Source organism: Myotis yumanensis, unplaced genomic scaffold (assembly GCF_028538775.1).
Source record: "Myotis yumanensis isolate MYYU_CA2020_CCGP unplaced genomic scaffold, mMyoYum1.0.hap1 SCAF_10, whole genome shotgun sequence".
NCBI classification, from domain to species: domain Eukaryota; kingdom Metazoa; phylum Chordata; class Mammalia; order Chiroptera; family Vespertilionidae; genus Myotis; species Myotis yumanensis.
In genome coordinates, this window is record NW_027223761.1 from 84165487 (window position 1) to 84184741 (window position 19255).

General features: G+C 52.1%; 1 protein-coding gene across 3 annotated transcripts in view; it reads left to right on the forward strand.

Annotated features, from left to right (window-relative positions):
* The window catches only part of POU2F3 (POU class 2 homeobox 3), an 87471-nt gene extending 74706 nt beyond the window's left edge, over positions 1-12765 (forward strand). For all 3 annotated transcript variants that reach the window (XM_070426248.1, XM_070426249.1, XM_070426250.1), the window contains 4 exons: positions 1912-2073; positions 9649-9715; positions 10731-10851; positions 11751-12765. In XM_070426248.1, the coding sequence (XP_070282349.1) occupies positions 1912-2073; positions 9649-9715; positions 10731-10851; positions 11751-11790 (390 nt within the window). In that variant the 3' untranslated portion in view covers positions 11791-12765. The remainder of the gene's footprint in view (positions 1-1911; positions 2074-9648; positions 9716-10730; positions 10852-11750) is intronic.
* The last annotated feature ends 6490 nt before the right edge of the window (positions 12766-19255 follow it).

Genomic DNA, 19255 nt, shown 5'->3' on the forward strand with positions numbered 1-19255 from the left:
CTGCTCTGTGCGTGACAGGGGGGAGCTCCCCAACCCCCTGATTGGCCCTGCTCTGTGCGTGACAGGGGGTGGCGCCGCAACCTCCCCATTGACCCTGCCTTGAGTGTGACAGGGGGCGGCGCCCCAACTCCCCAATCGGCCCTGATCTGAGCCCGACCAGGGGCTGCACCTAGGGATTGGGCCTGCCCTCTGCCACCCAGGAGCAGGCCTAAGCCAGCAGGTCATTATCTCCCGAGGGGTCCCAGACTGCGAGAGGGCACAGGCCGGGCTGAGGGACCCTCCCTCCCCCCCACCCCCGAGTGCACAAATTTTTGTGCACCGGGCCTCTAGTAAATGTAATAAATGCTTATTGTACACAATTAGGAAAAGACAGGGATGGAGAAGGAAAAATATTTAATTGTCAAATGCCATCTAAATGTGTTTCCTTCTATTTCTCTTTTCCGCACATATTTAAATACTTGCAATCATATTACATACATACAGATTTTAACGAGGAGCCAAAGCATAGTCTTGAACCTGTATGTTGAAGCTAATAATATCAACTCTGTGTCCCGCTGGGAGCTGGGGGAGAGAAGAGAGGAAAACAGGTTTGGTCCAAAGAGCTTCTAATCAGAGTCCTTAGGTACCACTCCAGAGCCTGCATCTCCATCACACAGGCCCCTGAGGACGTGCCTGTGGTCTCCACCAGCCTCGCAGGCCCAGGCCCCAGGCCGGCCGCCCTTAAGCAGAGGCTGCAATGCATCTGGTCAAGGAGCTGGAGGCTGCTTCCTGCTGGCAGGTCCCCAAGAGCTGGTTTTCCTTCTGATTTGGTTTCTCAGAGCAACAGGGGGGCCTAAGGGAAGGTGTCGGAGGGAGGGAAGAGGGCAGAGGTCAAAGACGGGTGGGTGTTGGGGGGAAGAACTAGAGTGTGATCTACATATATATAATTTTTAAAAATATATTTTTATTGATTCCAGAGAGGAAGGGAGAGAGAGATAGAAACATCAGTGATGAGAGAGAATCATGGATCGGCTGCCTTCTGCACGCCCCACACAGGGGATGGAGCCTGCAACCCGGGCCTGTGCCCTCCACAGGAATTGAACCTCTGACCTCCTGGTTCAGAGGTCGACGCTCAGCCACTAGCCACGCTGGCCAGGCAGGTGTGATCTGAATTTCCACAGTCTTTTTTTTTTTTTTTTTTTTTTTTTTAAATATATTTTATTGATTTTTTACAGAGAGGAAGGGAGAAAGATAGAAAGTTAGAAACATCGATGAGAGAGAAACATCGATCAGCTGCCTCCTGCACATCTCCCACTGGGGATGTGCCCGCAACCCAGGTACATGCCCTTGACCGGAATCGAACCCGGGACCCCTCAGTCCGCAGGCCGACGCTCTATCCACTGAGCCAAACCGGTTTCGGCATGAATTTCCACAGTCTTGATGGGTGCACAGGCTTCAGATGTATCCTTCCCTATTTGGGGGCAGGACAGGAGGCAGTGACACAAGAGAAGCACCAGATTGTGAGGACAGAGCACAGAGGAGGGCACCTGGGGCTCTTGTCCCCACATGACTCACCAAGGACTCGTCTTTGCAGAGCTTCCCCTGAAGGAAGGAGCAAGAGAAGGACCTGTGGCAGGCCTGTGTGCAGCAGCTCACACACACTTTCTAATTTAGTCCTCACAATAATCCTCCAGGGTAGGCATTGTTATTCTCATTTCACAGATGATAAGACTGAGACTCAGAAAGGTTAAGAACATTTCTTAGGGACACACAGGAAGTGATGAACGAGCATTCCATCCTAAGTCTGATTCTAAAGCTTTTGGTCCATCTGTTGTTTTATCCTGTTTCTGTGGAACATCTGCCCCTCACCCTCAATTCTTGACCCCACGCCTTTCTCCTCCTGACCACGCCCTGTCCCTCCGGCCTCTGTAGAACCCCAAGCCCAGCTCAGAGGAGATCTCCATGATCGCAGAGCAGCTGGCCATGGAGAAGGAGGTGGTGAGGGTCTGGTTCTGCAACCGACGCCAAAAGGAGAAGCGGATCAACTGTCCTGTGGCCACACCCATCAAGTCCCCCGTCTACACGTCCCGTCTGGTGAGTGGCCGGGAACTAGCTGTGCCAAGCACTGAGGGCGACGATGCCTGGAGGGAAAGATGGGGGTGGGGCTGCTGGGTACATGATGTAAATAAATCAGCAAAGAGATGCTATGTATTCCGTATCTAATGTCAGGAAGGATAAGGAGAGAGAAAGTGATCGTGAGGAGATGTTTTTAATAGAGATTCAGACGCTCTGATAAGGTGACATTTGAGCAGAGATCTGAATGTTGAAAGGGAAATATCTCAAGGAAGGTATTTCAAGGAAAGAAGGACCAGTGAATGAGACGTCTGGCATGTTAGAGGAACAGCAAGCGTGCCAGTGTAGCCAGGGTGGCAAGGAAGGAGGCCACAGGTAGGAGATGAAGTGAGAGAAGTAGCAGGAAGCAGGCCATTGGAAGGACCTGGCTTTAGTTTGTGTGAGAGAAGCCACTGGAGAACTCTGAGCAGAGCCGCCTGAGCCGCCGACAGGAGCTGCTGTGAGAATAATGTGTGGGAGCAGGGCAGCCAGAACGACAATCAGGCTAGGAGGCCTGGAGGCTTGGGCGAGGGTGGTAGCCGAGGTGGTGAGGCGAAGTGGTTGGATTCTGAGTCTACTTCACTGTGGCACCAGCAAGAGGTGCTCACCGCTCAGACGTGGGCTGAGAAACGAGATGAAGGTGACTTCCAGGGTTGGAAGATGCTGCCACTTTTTTGAAATGATGAAGACTCAGGAGGAACAGGTGTGAGAAGGAAAACTAAGAATTTAGAGTTGGTCACAGTAAGCTGGACATGAGTCCTAGACACCCAAGAGGAAGTGTCAGGTGGACAGTTATATCTGTAATCCTGACAGACAGGGAGAAGTCGGGCAGGAATAACATGGAGGTCAGGCAGATGTGGCAGTTTGGAGAGGAGAAAACATCTTCTCTCTCCAGAGGAAAGATGATGCCTAGAGGGTGGGATGGGAAGGTTCTTATCCATCCTTGGGGATGGGGATGGTTAAAGGTTAAGGTCGTGGGGGATATGGGGGTGCCCTTGAGTCTTTAGCATTCACAGACAAACAACATTCAGCCTCGTCCAGGGTGGGGCATAGCTGTTTCATAAAATTGCGCCATTGTTCATTCCTTCACCAAACACTTACTGACTGTCCACCACTATCTACACAGAGAAATAGTCCGCGTCCCTCTCCCGGGGGACCTCACTGCCTAGCGGGGAAACAGTCAAATAAACAAATGATAAACCACGTGATAATGTCTCCAGGAGAACTTAGTAGTCACAGCTAATAAAGCCTTGGGAGGTGGTGGTTAGGGAAGGCTTCCCTGAGGAGAGAATTCATGCCTGGGCTAAGTCTAAAAGGCAAAAAGGAGTGAAGAGGCAAAAAGGATGGGAGAAGTACAAGAACATGGTACAGGTCAGGGAGAACATGTGGCACATTCATGGGACTGCAGGTGGTTCCATGGGGAGGCATGTAGAAAGATGAGGCCGGATAGGTGAGCAAAGGACAGGCAGAAGGGCCGCTGTGCAATGCTAAAACCCTTAAAGGCGTAGAGAAGACGTGGGAGGATTTTTAAGCGGGACACTGGCATGATCATATTTGCTTTTTAGACTAATGATCATTCTCATGTCAGCGTAAAAGGTGCTCTGAGAGGCTGGGAGTTATCCAGTAGAGAAATGAAGGCTGAAGCAAAACCAAGTGGTAAGAATGAGGGGGATGGAGAGATCCAGGAGATAATTAGAAGGTGGAGTCACTAGGTGTTGGCTAATAAACGGAGAGTTGGGTGGGGCCGTGGAGAGTAGTGAGGAAAGAGACTGCTCTGGGATGGCTACCAGCATTGGGGCTGGGCTGGCTGGGTAGGTGGTGATGCCATTGATAAACAAGCAAACGCAGGGGAGGAGCTAGCTTGGGAATTGGAAAGAGTGACCATTTCAGTTCTTTTCATTATCATGATGTTCAGTGAGGCCTGTGAGACACCCACGTGGCAGTGTCCATGGGCACTTAGAACTGTGGGTCAGGAGTCAGGGAGAAGGCGGAAGAGAGATGCGGGCCAGCAGTGAGCTCACACACGGTGGTTGAAACCCGGGGTGGGAAGGAGCTTGCCTGTGGGGTCTGTATAGAAGAAGCAAAGAGAGCCCGGTCTCAACCCTGCAGAACAGCAGCACTTGAGGGACTGGCAAAAGGAGAGCGTCAGGGGAAGAAGGGAAGGAGACGCAGAGCAGCAGGAATCGCGGTGAGATGGGTGCAGGGGAAGGGAAGGGGAGGTGAGGAGCTCTGTGGGCTATGGAACACTGACAAACACAAACAGAGGAGGTCCGAGAGGACCGACACTCTGTTTATTTGAAGAGCGGATTAGGAGTTAGCATGAAGAATAGCATGGCGGGCAGAAGGGCGGTCTGTGAGGAGGCATGGAATTCCAAACAACATAATATCTTTGGGGAAACACACGCATTTCAGTCTGATTGGAGCAAAGGGTTTGGGACTAAGTCAGAGAGATTGACGAGGGCCAGATCATGACCAGCCTTGATACCAAAATACTCTAAAAACTACGAGAGTCCATTAAAATTTTAAGTTGGAAGCCTTGTGGCTTTCAGTCATCATTCCTTTCTTACGCATTTCCTGAGCACCCCGCATGCTTGGCCTTGGGATACAGTGGCCTGCAGGACCTCTGCGAACTGTTCACAGCCAGCAGGGAAAGCCGACATGAAGCCTGCAGAGAAGATGTGGGGCATTGGAGGGCCCTAACCTAGTGCAGGAGTCAGAGCTTCTCTGAGGAAGGATGTTCACACTGACAGCAGAGAATGAGGGGACGTTAATGGGGAAAAGGTGCGAGCTGGGAGGACAGGGAGGAGAGGGTACAGGCAGAGGAAACTGCGCAGCGGCCCTGAGACTGGGGTGTGAAGAGAGGAAACAGGGAAGGCTGGAGAGGGTTTGGCGCAGGCAGTGAGAGAATGTGGCCGAGGCAGGGGCTGTAGGGTGTGGTCGGCCTTGTTAAGGAGCCTGGGCCACGTCACAGCAGCATTGGACCTTTCCAGATGGTGCTCTGTTTAGAGCAGATGGGAGACAGGTGCTCACTTTGGTTCAATCCCAGCCAAGGACACGGGCACGGAGAAGAGCGGTGGCAGCATGGAGGAGCGTGACTCTCTCTCTCTCTCTCTCTCTCTCTCTCTCTCTCCCTCTCTCTCTCTCTTTCTCTTAAATATTTTTATTGATTTCCGAGAGGAAGGGAGAGGGAGAGAGACAGAAACATCAATGATGAGAGAGAATCGTTGATCAGCTGCCTCCTGCAGGCCCCCTACTGGGATTGAGCCTGCAACCTGGGCATGTGCCTGACTGGGAATCGAACCGTGACCTCCTGGTTCGTAGGTTGACGCTCCAGCTCTGAGTCATGCCGGCCGGGCAGAGCCTGAGTTATTCTCAGCCTTCATCCAGCACATTCCTGCCGAGCACCTGCAAGCACCGCACAGGCACTGAGGACATGCACAGGAGCACCCTGCCCTCGTGAGCGACAGCCTAGTGGGGAGGGAGACACTGAATACATGTTTGCAGTAGTGCTTGTGGGTTCTGAAGAGAGCAGAGAGAGAAGTGTTGGACTCTGTCTTCCTGGGGCCCCATTGGGACAGTCTCTGTGGGATTAGGACAGAGTTTCTCCGCCTCTGATATGAAATGATCTCCAAGATAAACAGTTCGGGAAAAAAAAAAGGCAAAATGATGCAGACCAGTGTGGGCAGAATGCTACCATTTGCAGCTGCAAAAAAGAAGGGTCTTACCCTTTGAGGCCGCATGGAGGGGCCTGGAGAGCATGATGCTGAGTGAAGTAAGCCCGTCAGAGAAGGACAAGGGTCACATGATCTCACTCACATGTGGAATCTAAGGAACAAAATAGCTCCAGAGACGTGGGTGCATGGAGCAGACTCACAGATCTCAGAGGAAAGGGGGAGGGAACAGTGGTCAGAGATTAACGTAAGAACTAATATGCATATTTGCACGGTCTGTGGACACAGACAATAGTGCAGTGAAGGTCGTTGGCGAGGAGGGAACCAGATGGAAAGGGCAATGGGGGCATCACAATACTCTCAACAATAAAGATTTTAAAATTTTAACATTAAAAGGGAAAGCATGTATACGTCTGCTTGCACGTGTGTGAACTGTCTCCAAAAGGAAACTTCTTAGAAGCTGCTCACAGTGACTGAATGCATTGTTTATTTAACAACAATGAGATTGTTGGGCTTGGCAGCAGGAAGGGAGGAGAAGAGAGATTCCTGATAACACATCTTGCCCGGCTGACCCGTGCTGTGCCTGCATAGCACTGAGGAGGCTTGCTGTGCAAAGGCAGCAAACGCAAGGAGCAGAACCAGCACTGGCCCATTAGGAAGAGAGAGGGTGCTGCCTCCTGCTGGACTGGGTGTTACCAATGGGGGTGAGAGGAGGAGTTTCAAATGCAGCTCCCTGAGCAGAACTTTCTTTCAAATCTTTAAAAAGCATCATCAGAGCTCCCCTGTCAGCGTGAGGAGAATGGGGGCAGGGTATGAAGACCTCTGTTCACTGAAGAGGAAAACAGCATCTAGAGCAGTGGTTCCCAGCCTTCTTTTGGCCATGCCCCACCTGAGCATCTCCAAAACCTGATGCCCCTGTGACATAGAATTCTCATCATTCAAAAAGTGAACTATTCATGTGGAGGAAGCCTAAATGGCCATGAACTTCGCCTAAACAAGCTTCCAAAGAACATGGCATCCATAAAAGAGAAAAATAAAAGAATGAAAGGACAGGTGAAGTAGTGAGGAAGAAACCACTAAGAAATTGTTTTTAAAAGTCCTATCTAATAAAAGGGTAATATGCCAATTAACCGTCACTCCATCCCAAAGATGGTGACACCCATAGCCACAAGATAGCTGTGCCCAGTCCTCTCAGCCCCGCTGGAGTCCCCCAGTCCCAGGGGGGCAGCCGCTGAGAACGGGCAGCGTGAGCGGCCTGGCAGAATGCTTGCTTCGCCACCAAAGCGATGAGGCAGGTGTTCCACCGGCTGCGGACGGGCCTCTGGGCCACGGAGGGCCTCTGGGCAGCAGGTGTGGAGTTGCCAGGCCCCACAGAGAGCTACTGGCGCATGGATTCATGCACAGGGCTACTAGTAATAATAGTAATATGAAGTGATAGGAAAAAATAGCAAATAAAGTTTCAAAACATATAATAGAGAACTGAAATGCATAAATATGTCACAATATACATTTATATACTGTACTAGAGGCCTGGTGCACAAAAATTTGTGCACTCGGGGGGGGGGGGGTCCCTAAGCCCAGCCTGTGCCCTCTCGCAGTCTGGGACTCCTCGGAGGATGACCACCTGCTGGCTTAGGCCTGCTCCCTGGGGGATTGTGCCTAAGCTGGCAATCAGACATCCCTCTGGCAGCCCGGGAGCCCTCGGGGGATGTCCACTTGCCAGCGGGTGCAGACCTAAGCTGCAGTCAGACATCCTTAGTGCTGCTGAGGTGGCGGGAGAGGCTGTACTGGCAGCCATCAGCCTGGCTTGTAGCTGAGCACTGACCACCAGGGGGCAGCTCCTGCATTGAGCGTCTGCCCCCTGGTGGTCAGTGTGTGTCACAGTAACCAGTCATTCCCAGTCATTCTGCTGTTAGGGTCAGTTTGCATATTACCCTTTTATTATATAGAATAGAGGCCTGGTGCATGGGTGGGGGCTGACTGGTTTGCCCTGAAAGGTGTCCTGGATCAGGGTGGGGGTCCCACTGGGGTGCCTGGCCAGCCTGGGTGAGGGGCTGATGGGTGTTTGCAGGCTGGTCAAGCCCCCCTGTGGGGACCCTCAGCCCATGGGGGTTTGGCCAGCCTGGGTGAGGGGCTGATGGCTGTTTTCAGACTGACCAAGCCCCCTGGTGACCGAAGCTCCCAGCCTTTCCTTTTTTTTTATTCGCTCCAGCTCCGTGGCCATGGTTGACTGGAAGCAGGTATCTGGGGTTTATTTACCTTCTATAATTGAAACTTTGTTGCCTTGAGAGGAGGCAGCAGCCAGCCGGGAAGCTTGGCTTCCTCCATCATTGGGCAACCAAGCCTCCTGCTTGCTCCAGCTCCGTGGCTGCCGGCCGCCATCTTGGTTGGGTTAATTTGCATACAGACACTCTGATTGGCTGGTGGGCGTGGCTTAAGGCATAGCAAAGGTAAGGTCAATTTGCATCTTTGTCTTTTATTAGTGTAGACTAGTGGCCCAGTGCATGAAATTTGTGCACATTAAAAAGGAACTAATTAGAGGAAATATTTTAATATAGCTATTTGCCCTTTCTCTATAATAGAAGTGTCAGAGATTAAAGAAAATTAGTAAAACGTATATGAAAATCTTCCTCCTGTCAGAGTCTGGGGCATGCTACGGGAACCAGAGTCAAGTCCCCACCCACCCGTGTGCGCCTCAAAATCACGCAAGACCCAGACCCGCTGGCCCCACCCCCATTGGGTGAGATCCAGACCCAGCTGGCCCCACCCCTGTCAAGCCCTGCTGGGCAGAGGGCACAGCCTCAGGTCCCCTGGCCTGGGGGGAGGGTGCGGCCTGAGGTCCCCTGCCAAGCCCCGCCAGGCGGGGGTGGGGGGGGGGTGCAGCCTCAGGTCCTGCTGATCGCTCATTACAGCTTGTTATGGGAACCCCACCTCCACTGTGGGTGCAGCCATCTTGTGATGGCATGACAGTGTGAGGGTTAATTTGAATATTACCTCTTTATTATATAGGATATGAGGCCCCCTAAAACCATTAGAAATGCAAAAAATTCACTGTTAATAACTCATTCTAGAAATGCCCCCCTTAAAAGTCAAATGGCCCCCCTGTGGGGCGTGTGCCCCACGCTGGGACCCACTGGGCTAGAGACATGACGGCTGCCAGCTCCCTCAGGAAGGAAGGGCTGACACGTAACTAGGCTCACTCTCTGCCAGGTGCTGAGTTGGGAGTTTCATGGACATGATCACACTAAATGTTAATGGAAAGAAACTGTGAGGGAGGGTTGCTGCTATGTCACCAATTCCCAGTGGGTTAAGTAACTGGCCCAGAGTCACACGGACAGTCGATGGTGGAGCCAGGTCTTCTCCCGCATCTGCTGGGCTCCAAAGCCCATTCTACCTATTCCATCCTGTTCCAGGTGCTGGGAGAGCCGTGTGGGGGGAGGGCTCCTGAGTTGTGTGGGAGGGTAGACTTATATCTTTCGTCCCCGCCAAAGCCCAGCACTGGTGATGCTGTGAGTCTCCAGGGCAAAATTAAAAGCTTCAGAGACGAAAGTCCAGCTCCTCCGGTGACTTCTGGAGAGTCCACACTGGGCAGCCTGAGGCAGGCGGTGAGGCCCCTGAGCAGAAGCAGGAAGCAGTGGGGCTGATGGGGAGTGCCCTCCATTGCTGAGCCTCGAGCACAGCTGGGACCCGGTGGTGCCCAGGAAGCTTCCAGGCTCACACAGCAGGTGGGCAGGGTCCCTGAAATGGGACAGAATGTGGGTTTGGACTGGGAAATGGGCAAGAAAGCAAAGACCTGGTCCCTGCGCCCTGGGCCCAGCATGCTGGGGGAGCCCCGGGTGGGAGCAGGGCGGGACGTGGACATTTACACGCTTGTGTCGGCTTCCAGGTCTCTCCCTCCGGGTCTCTGGGCCCCCTCGCCATCCCTCCCGTCCACAGCACCGTGCCTGGAACAGGTGAGCTCTGAAATGCAGCTTCTGAGTGGCACCAGAGTTCCTCTAAATAACGCCATGTTACACCGAAAGGCACTGGCCTGTCAGAACTCCTAAGGGATGCATCTAGGTGGAGGGAAGGGGCCCTGACCAGGTAAGTTTGTGGGATGCCTAGCAGGCGAGGTTTTGTGTGTTTCTCGGGTTGTTTTGCTCGCAGCGCTTCTCAGCACTCGTGTGCATCGTACATTCCTACCTGAGCCATGTGGGAAGCTGGAGGCAGGCAGGGTTTTCCAAACCAACGTTCCACCGAACCTGCTTTTCAGCAAGTGCCTGTAGCGTTTCAGAAAGCGAAGTAGGGTGGCCATGGGTCGGGATGCGCCATAACTATCAACAGTGCTTCTGGCCGCTCTTCAAAGCCCTCGTTTGGGTGGCGAGATATGTGTCACCTCATCCATGGGATGCTGTTTGGAAAACTCAAATGCAAGAGCCCAGTTTAACCCAAATCTGCCGTTGGACGGAGGACACAGGAGTGTGAGGGCCACCAGGCCAGTCGCCCACCACAGGGACTGCCTCGTCCCCTCTCTCCCTGTTGGGCTTTTCTCGAAGACCATGGACCTTTTGTTTATGGCCATGGGAGCACCGGAGGCTGGCGATCTCAGACTGTGCTCTCGGCTCTCTTCCTCCCCTGCTCCCTGCTTCCCTCCCCCTCCTCTTCCTTCCTGTGGGTTCCTATTCTTCCCCTCCCACCTCTGGTGCTGGGGCTGCCATGCCCCCCGCCCCAGGCTTGCCCTGCGTGGGGATGGCTCTGGCCTCCGCCCTGCTTGTGTTCACGAGTCTAGGATGTACAGAACCAGCCGTGCATGCGACTCCTCAGGGCCTAGTTTGAGGCGAGCACTGGCAGGGACCTCCCGGGTCTGGGAGATCTTGCCAAGATGGCAGGGCTGGGCGGATGCATGGGACAGGGAGAGGGCGAGAGCCCTTTGGGGTCCCTGCAGCACCAGCCACATGACCCCCTGTGTTTGCCTCTCCTCATGCTCAGTGACCTCATCCTGTTCCCCTGGGAGCAGCAGCAGGCCCTCCTCGCCCAGCGCAGGCCTCCCCACTTCTTCTCAACACAACGCCAAGGCAGTGGCCAACTCCTCCAGCCTTGGCGCTTCAGGGTAAGGTGCCGGGAGAGGCCAGCATGCGGCTGGGCCAGGGGCATGTGAGGGGTGCGGTCAGAGCCTTGGAAAAGAATGTGATCACGGGTCGGACAGAGGGATAGGATGGCGGGAGGGGCCAGAGCGCAGAGTCCAACTGGGCCTGGCCCAAGGGAGCAGGGTCCAAAGAGGGGCTCAGCTACTGAGCATTCTGGGCAGGAGCTCCCCTCCTTCCACCCTGGGAAGGGGGACAGTCCCAGACCTCCTGTCGGAAGACCAGGCCCTCCCTTGCATAGGAGTTCCCACTTCCTGCCAGTAGCTTGAGTTTCCCACGTGGCTGACACAGCGAGAGCTTGAAGTTAGGGTGCAGGTGAGGGAAATAGCCTCTTGGGTCAAAGAATCTCCTCTGAAGAGTGTTCTTAGAGCTGGGGGGGTAGGGTTCCTGACCCAGAACCCAGGAGATGGTGGGAGGTGAGAGGGCCGAGGCCTGGCTGTGCAAAGAGATGAACCCCAGGTTCAAGACCCCCAGCTCAGGCAGGTAGCCAGCTCTCACCAGCCAATGGCTGCACTGCAGCCACTGAAAAAGAAAGAGAACCCTAAAGTCCACCTGGAAAATGGTTGTGAGACGCAGTTCCTACACCACCAAGCTTGTCCTTGTGGGGTGGTGGCCATGGGCTAGTGCGCGCGCTGTCGGCTCCAGGACCCCGGCCCCCAGCAGGAAGCCCAGCCCACCATCCCACCTTCCCACCATCCCACCGTCCCCCCATCCCACCGTCCCACCTCCACACCGTCCCACCTTCCCGCCATCCCACCTCCCCACCGTCCCACCTCCCCACCGTCCCACCTTCCCGCCATCCCACCTTCCTGCCATCCCACCTTCCTGCCCCGCCACTGGTGCTGGGCTTGCTCTCTCCCTCCAGGCCCTGGTACCGATGGAATCACCCCACCTACCTGCACTGAGCCGCGGGCAGCGCCTCCGCCCCACAGATGCTCCCAAGCGAGCAGAGGGCAGCACCACGAGCCTGAGCCCGCCTTCTCCAGACAAGGCCTCGGAGGCCTAAACCGCAATTGGCTCACGTGGGGCCCCCATGCCCTGGAAACACGTCCATCCCGGAGCTGGCCTTACTGCCTGGCCCGTCGCTAGTTCTGTTTCAGGCAGCGTCGCTGCCCAGGCCTTTCTGAGAAAGGACATCTCGCCTTTGCTCTCTGCCTCTTCCGGGGACAGCACGCTGGGTACCAGCCAGCAGGGTGCCTGCTCTGAGCTCCTTCTGAAACCCAGGAGGAGCTGTGAATCTGCCGCCTCCGGCAAAGCCTCACTGTTTCCTCTGCTCAGCAGCTTTTTCTGACTGAATCTTCTTTCACCCATGGCCCTGCCCCGTTGCATAGGACCAAACCCACTCATGCTTTCGTTCTTGAAGTTCCCTCCTCTAGAGAAGGGAAAGTCCCTCCATCCGGGCGTTTCTCTGCCCCCCCCCCCCCCTCCCCCGTCCAGGCTCCCTGCCAGCTACATCTGTCACCAAGCCAGAAGCTTGTCCCTCTCACCTGCCCTCAGCTCAGCCTCCCTCCGTCTCCCGGCTGCAGAAGGAAGAACAATGATGCTATCAAAATGCCTGTATAGAGCCCTTTCCTGTTTTTTTTTTTTCTTCATTATGTTCTTCTCTCCTTACTGTGGAATTTTCCAGCAAAATGTTTAACTCAGGTGTGAATTTCAAATGTGTCTCTGTAGTATTTTATCATCTTTTTAAAAAAAGGAAGAAAAGGAAAAGAAAAAATACCAGCGTGTGAAATACTGTGCTAAGTCCCACGTGGGCTGGGAATTCTTGTTAACGTCATGGAAACACCCCTGCCATCTCCTCTGTGGGCCACTGTGCAGAGATGTCACAGGAAGCCATCCTAGAAATAGAAACTTAAAAATAAAATCTGCATTCCCAAGGAGGTGTGGAGATTCGGAAGTCTCACTGTCCCACGTGAATTTGTATAGTGATGACATAAGCGATTCCACGGCTGATCAAACCAGGTTGAGATGATAGTTCCGTGGCTTTTGTTGTGGGCGGATGTGAACGCATGTAATGAAGGGGATGGGGAAAATGTCTCAGATCAATATATTAAGCCGATTACTCCCCAAACTAAAGCTGCAGATGCCATACATTCACGCGGGGCTCTAACACATTGAGAGTTCTTACTTTCTGACGGAACTGCTTGGAAGGCAGAGGAGGTGGGAGATTGGTTTCCTCGCTTTGTGAGTGGGAGCATGGGAAACACTCACGGCCCAGCCCTTTGAAGATGTAGCTGGGACGAACAGCTCATACCTCAGACATCCCGAAGGCCCATCGTTCCTAACTCATCATGGAAAGCAATAGATAGTTGAGGCGAATAGTAACTTACTAACCCTATGCACTTGGCTTTGCCATGTGCTGTAGCTTTGGTGAGGGCGTGAGAGGCATGGAAACTGCCCTCTGGTTTTCTTAGGACATAAATACCTACATGGTCACCATTCCTGAGGTAGGCACTGACCTGTGGGACGGGGGAGGGGGTACTAAGATTAGGATTAGACATTTGTTGCAAATAATAATATCCAAGTGGAAAATATATACATAAATGATTAAGAGTTAACTGCTCTTTTTAAAAAGATATATATATATATTTTATTGATTCCACAGAGGAAGGGAGAGGGAGAGACAGAAACATCAATGATGAGAATCATTGATCGGCTGCCTCCTGCACGCCCCACACTGGGGATCCAGCCCACAATCCAGGCATGTGCTCTTGGTCAGAATTGAACCCAGGACCCTCCTGTCTGCAGGCTGACACTATCCACTGAGCCAAACCAACCAGGGCAGAGTTAACTGCTCTTGGTGTTTAAATGGGGAATATATTAAGAAGTAGGAGAGGCCTATTGGCAGTAGTTAGTTTCTCAGGAGAAGTACTAGTTGAAAGGGCGTGGTAGGTTACAAAAGGCAGCAAGAGGAGCCTTCTGCAATCATGTAAGTCTAAGAAAGGACCACTCCGCCCCCAGGCCCAGCTGTCATCCATGCCCACGTGTGCATCTATCTGTGTGTGCTCTCCCCTCGCCCTCGCCAGGTGCTCACTCCCCCACAGCAATCCCGGCTGCCTGGACCGGCTCAGATGCGCGCCACAGGCTGATCTGCACTGTCCCGGACTCCGGTTTGCATCCACGTGAACTTTTAAAAAAATACTTTGATTTTATAGCAATTTCAGGTTTACAGCAAAATGAGACGATGGTGCGGAGACTTCTCCTATCCCGCTGTCCTCACACAACACAGCCTCCCCCATGGTCAGTGTCACTCATCAGAACGGACTTATTTTTTTTTTAACCAAGGATGAAACTACATTGACACATAATCACTCCAAATCCATAGCTGACCTTAAAGTTCGCTTGGACAAAAGTGTAATATGTTCATCATCATCCTATCATAACGAGTCTTTTCACTGCCCTAGAATCCTCTGTGCTCTACCCATGTCTCTTTCTTCCCCCTACACCCTGGCCAACCACTGATTGCTTTACTGCCTCCATAGTCTGGCCTCTGTCAGATGTCAGAGAATTGGAATCACGTAGCGTGTAGCCTTTCCAGATTGACTTCCACTTTGTCATATGTACTTAAGCTTCCTCCATGTTTCTAATGCTGGTAGCTCATTTGTTTTTAGCTCTGGGTAGTAGTCCATTGTTGGGATGTGCCACCGTTTACCCATTTGTCCACTTACTGAAGGGCTCTGGCTTGCTTCCACGTTTTGGCTAATACTAATACAGCTGCTATAAACATCTGTGTGCAGGTTTTTGTGTGAACATAAAACTTCAGTTCCTCTGGTGAGTACCAAGGAGCATGATTTTGGATTGTATGGTAAGAGTGTACTTAGAGCACATTTATAAGAAATGGCCAGACTGTCTTTCAAAGTGGCTGAAACATTGTGCGTTCCACCAGCAAGGAACGAGAGGTCCTGCCGCTCCATATCCTTGGCAACATTTGCTGTCCCTGTTCCAGATGTTGGCCATTCTGATAGGCCTGTAATGGTATCTCACTGTTTTAATTTTCAGTTCCCTGATGACATATGATGTGGAGCATCTTTTTATAATCTTATTTTCCATCCCTTTACCTTTTTTTGGTGAGCTGTCTGTTAAGGTCTTTGGCCCATTTTTCAAACCAGTTGTTTGTTTTCTTGCTGTTGAGTTTTAAGAACTCTTTTTTATTTTAGATAACAATCTTTTATCATATGTCTTTTGAAAATATTTTCTGTCAAGTCTGTGGCTTATCTTCTAATTCTCTTGATATTTCCTTTTGCAGAGCAGAAGTTTTTAATTTTAATGAAGCCCAGCTTTTCAATTATTTACTGGATAGAGTATGTCTTTGGTTGTATCTAAAAAGTCATCATCATATCCAGGGTCATCTAGATTTCCTCCCATGTTGTCTTCTAGGAGCTTTATTTTTTTAAAAAATATATTTTATTGATTTTTTTACAGAGAGGAAGGGTGAGGGATAGAGAGTTAGAAACATCGATGAGAGAGAAACATCGATCAGCTGCTTCTTGCACACCTCCTACTGGGGATGTGCCCGCATCCAAGGTACATGTCCTTGGCCGGAATCGAACCTGGGACCTTTCAGTCCATAGGCTGACACTCTATCCACTGAGCCAAACTGGTTAGGGCTAGGAGCTTTATTTTTTACATTCAGGTCTACTATTCACTTGAGTTCATTTTGTGAAGAGTGTAAGGTCTGTGTCTAGATTCTTCTTTTTTTCTCATTGCAGGTGGATGTCCAGTTGTTCCAGAACCATCTGTGAGCACTGTCACTTCTCCATTCCATTGCCCTAGCTCCTTGGCCAAAGATTAGGGGAGGATTTATGGGAGTCTATTTCTGGGCTATTTGACCATGATTAGGTTTTCTTAATCCTCACCTAAGAAGATTATATATACTAGTATACTAGAGGCCTGGTGCACGAATTCATGCACCAGTGGGGCCCCTCAGCTTGGCCTGTGGGAATTGGACTGAAACCAGCTCTCTGACATCCCCCAAGGGGTCCCGGATTACGAGAGGGTGCAGGCCATGCCGAGGGACCCCACTGGTGCACGATTGGGGCTGGAGAGGGACATGGGAGGTTGGCCGTAGGAGGGCTCCAGGGCATGTCTGGCCCGTCTAGCTGTCGCCAGACCCCAGCAGCAAGCTAACCTTCCGGTTGGAGCATCTGCCCCCTGGTGGTCAGTGCATGTCATAGCGAGTAGTTGAGCGGCCTTAGCATATCATTAGTATTTTACGCTTTGATTGGTTGAGCTGTCAACCAGATGACCAGACACTTAGCATATAATATTTTATTATATAGGATACATATATATAAGTATATGTAGAGAGAGGGAGAGAGAGAGAGAGAGAGAGAGAGAGAAGAGAGAAACACTGATGTGAGAGAGAAACATCAATTGATTGCCTCCTGTATGTGCCACAAGTGGAGATTGAACCCACAACCTAGGTGTATGGGACAATGCTCTAACCAATGGAGCCACCCAGCCAGGGCTTGGCCATGGTTTTTAACCGTTTGAGTCCCAAGCAGCGCAATTGCGCTGCTTGGTATTTCTCAACATAAAATAAAACAAGCACTATCACGCTGTTTGGGTCTTTTCGTACTCATTTAGAGAAAGCGCGGTTGCGCTGTTTGGGATTCTTCGACAGTGTTTTTTCAATACCCCCTGGGACTCAAACGAATCGTATGTTTTCTCGACATAAAATCTCAGCAGCGCGATGGCACTGCTTGGGACTCAAACGGTTAATGAAAAAAATAAACATAGTCTACCTGCTCATCTTCCAGTAGCTTTCACTGTCTGTTGACTTGGGCGGTCGCTGAATAGATTCAAACCTGAAAGTGAGTGTTTGGTTACACTTCGGGTCTGCACGATTCCATAAAACTCACATCCCAGTACAGTCTAAGCTAAGCTTGCTTAGCTACTTCAGCATCTCATTAGGCGCTAGAGAGCCTCAGGCCAACAGCCAGTCGTCCGGGGAAGCTTTTCAAGTCTCATGCCTCGATCTTTAGTTGACTCAAGACCCGTGGGCCCTGGTGTGGGCTCCCAAGACTAAAGCTTTTGGATCCAACTCAGAGAATGAGCTGAGTCCTGGGACTCGGTTAGGAAGCTGCCCTGAGCACCCAGGCTCCAGGTTCAGCCCCCCGCTCCCCCGTGCACTCAGAATGATCCTTTACCTCTCACACAGGGCACTTGCTGGCCCTGCTGCCCCTCTTGCTGGCCTGAGAGCTCCTGGAGTAGAGGCTGTCTCTTTTTCGTTGTGTCCCCATGACTAGCATTGTGACTAGCCATAACAGGCAAAGAAGATTTTCAAAAATTGAATTTAATTTTTTTCTCTAAACAACGTCTAATGCCCTTCACCAGGGAAAGGAGCTGCGATTGCAGGAAGGTACAGGATGTACCTGAGGGGATTGCAGTGCCGCAGGGCAGTACATCTCAATGGTGAAGGCACCCCTCCAGGGCCACACTGCTTGGCTCATTCTGCCTCCTGCTCACCCCAGCATCTCAGCCAGCTCTGTGCCGGTTCTCCGTTGTAAAATGGACTAACAATAGAGTAACTCAGAGCTGTGAGAATTAAAAGAGTTAATATATGTAACATGCCTGGCACTGTCGGTGGAGAAGTGACCTTGTGTTGGACCAGCGGATTTAGACCAGACCTGGGTGCAGCACCCTCGGTGCTGGAGTTCTGGCTAATGAAGAATTCAGAGCCAAGGCTCAAACCAGAAGACAAAATTTACTTAGAAAGTCACCGAGGCAGGAAAAGTGAGCCAGCTGGCATGGGCTCATGAAGCAAGTCACAGAGGCAGAAGGAGGGCGCTTGGAGCTAGGAGAGGAGAGAAAGGTAAAGGTGGGGGGGGGGTGGGAGGGGAGGTTCGGGGGTCCTCCCCGAGGGCCAGCGCACTGAATCCTCGTTCCAAGGGCTTTTATGAGGGTGGGAGTGTCCCTGGGCTCCCAGGGGAGGACCTCACCAGAACATGATCAGCTTCCCAGTGTGTCCTTCCCGGGGGGTGGAATCCACTGACCGGCCGGCACCAGGGCAGGGCTCCAGAGTCAATGAAGCTGGTCCTGTTGTCAGTCGGGGCTGCTTTTCTGGGCCTGGAGCTGAAACAGAACCAAGGCCTGGATGGATTGGGTGGGGGTCAGAACCTCACGGTCCTGGGGGCTCAATGCTGAAGGGCTGTTCTCTGGCTCCCTTGTTCATTCCCCATCTAAGGGGGTCTCATCCACATGACAGGCAACATGCCTGAGGGGGGAGGGGTCCGGGGAGTATCTGAACCCCATGACCAGTGAAGTAAAGGTCAGGGAGTCTAAACCGCATGACCAGAGATGTGCTTGGGAGGAAAGGTCGCTCTGGAGGAGAGGTACCCGTCTCCTCAGTTCTGCCCCTTGCTAGGCACCAGGGGCTTTCTGTCCCTGGTCCATTGTCCTTGCTCTGCACATGTCTGCCTCGCTGCCTTCCACAGAACAATGCATTAATAAGTGTTATCTGCTATACTTGTGATCCTTATTGTCATTGTTATTCCAATGAATTGGGGGAGAGCTCCCTGTCCACTGCTATCCCTAACAGAATAGAACTCTTCTGGGAATGTCACTATTGACAAGGACCTGACTTGTGGAACAAGAATTGTGCCCACAGATATGTGAATCCCAAGAGTTCAATCCCGGCAATGAGCCGCGAACCTGGAATCGCAGTCATCCTGGGATACAGGTCCAATCGAGTCTTCCCTGGGAGGACTGGCGCCTTCTCTCCTGCCCTGAGCCTTTAGGCACCTGACGCTCTTTCCTGGGGAAGGTGGCAGCCAGAAGCCAGCTCCAGATTCACCCCAGAAGGAAAACATTCTGCACAAAACGAAAGGGGGAAGGCTAAGGTTTGTGTGCACCCCCTTAGGGCAGTGGGTCTCGTGTTTCCTTCCTCCTGCTGTCGCCACCTCTGATCTCTCTATTCCAACTCACTGGTACCAGGCTGTCTTCTCAAATTCATTTCATACTGATTTTAGCTGAGTGTTTGTATAGCAGGGATTCTCAACTTAGGAGCACGTTGGAATTACCTGGGAAGCTTTAAAAAAAGATGGCTACCCACACAGGCTCTGATTTGTTTGGGGTGTAGCATGGACATTGGGGTTTTTAAAGGAGCTCCGGTGATTTGCTGTGCTCTCACGGAGGAGAGCCGTGGCCCGGACTTGTATGCCTGTCACCGGGGCCCTCACCACAAAGCAGATCCTGGGTCAGCAGGTCTGGGGCAGGGTCTGGGTTCCGTACTTCTGACAAACTCTCCTCCTGCACATTTTGCCGGCCCTGCGAACTTCGAGTAGCCAGGGCTCGGGAAGCATGGCACAATGATCCCATTGCCCAGTAATGTCCGAGGGGTCCTGTGAGTCACACACGAAGAGACTCAGC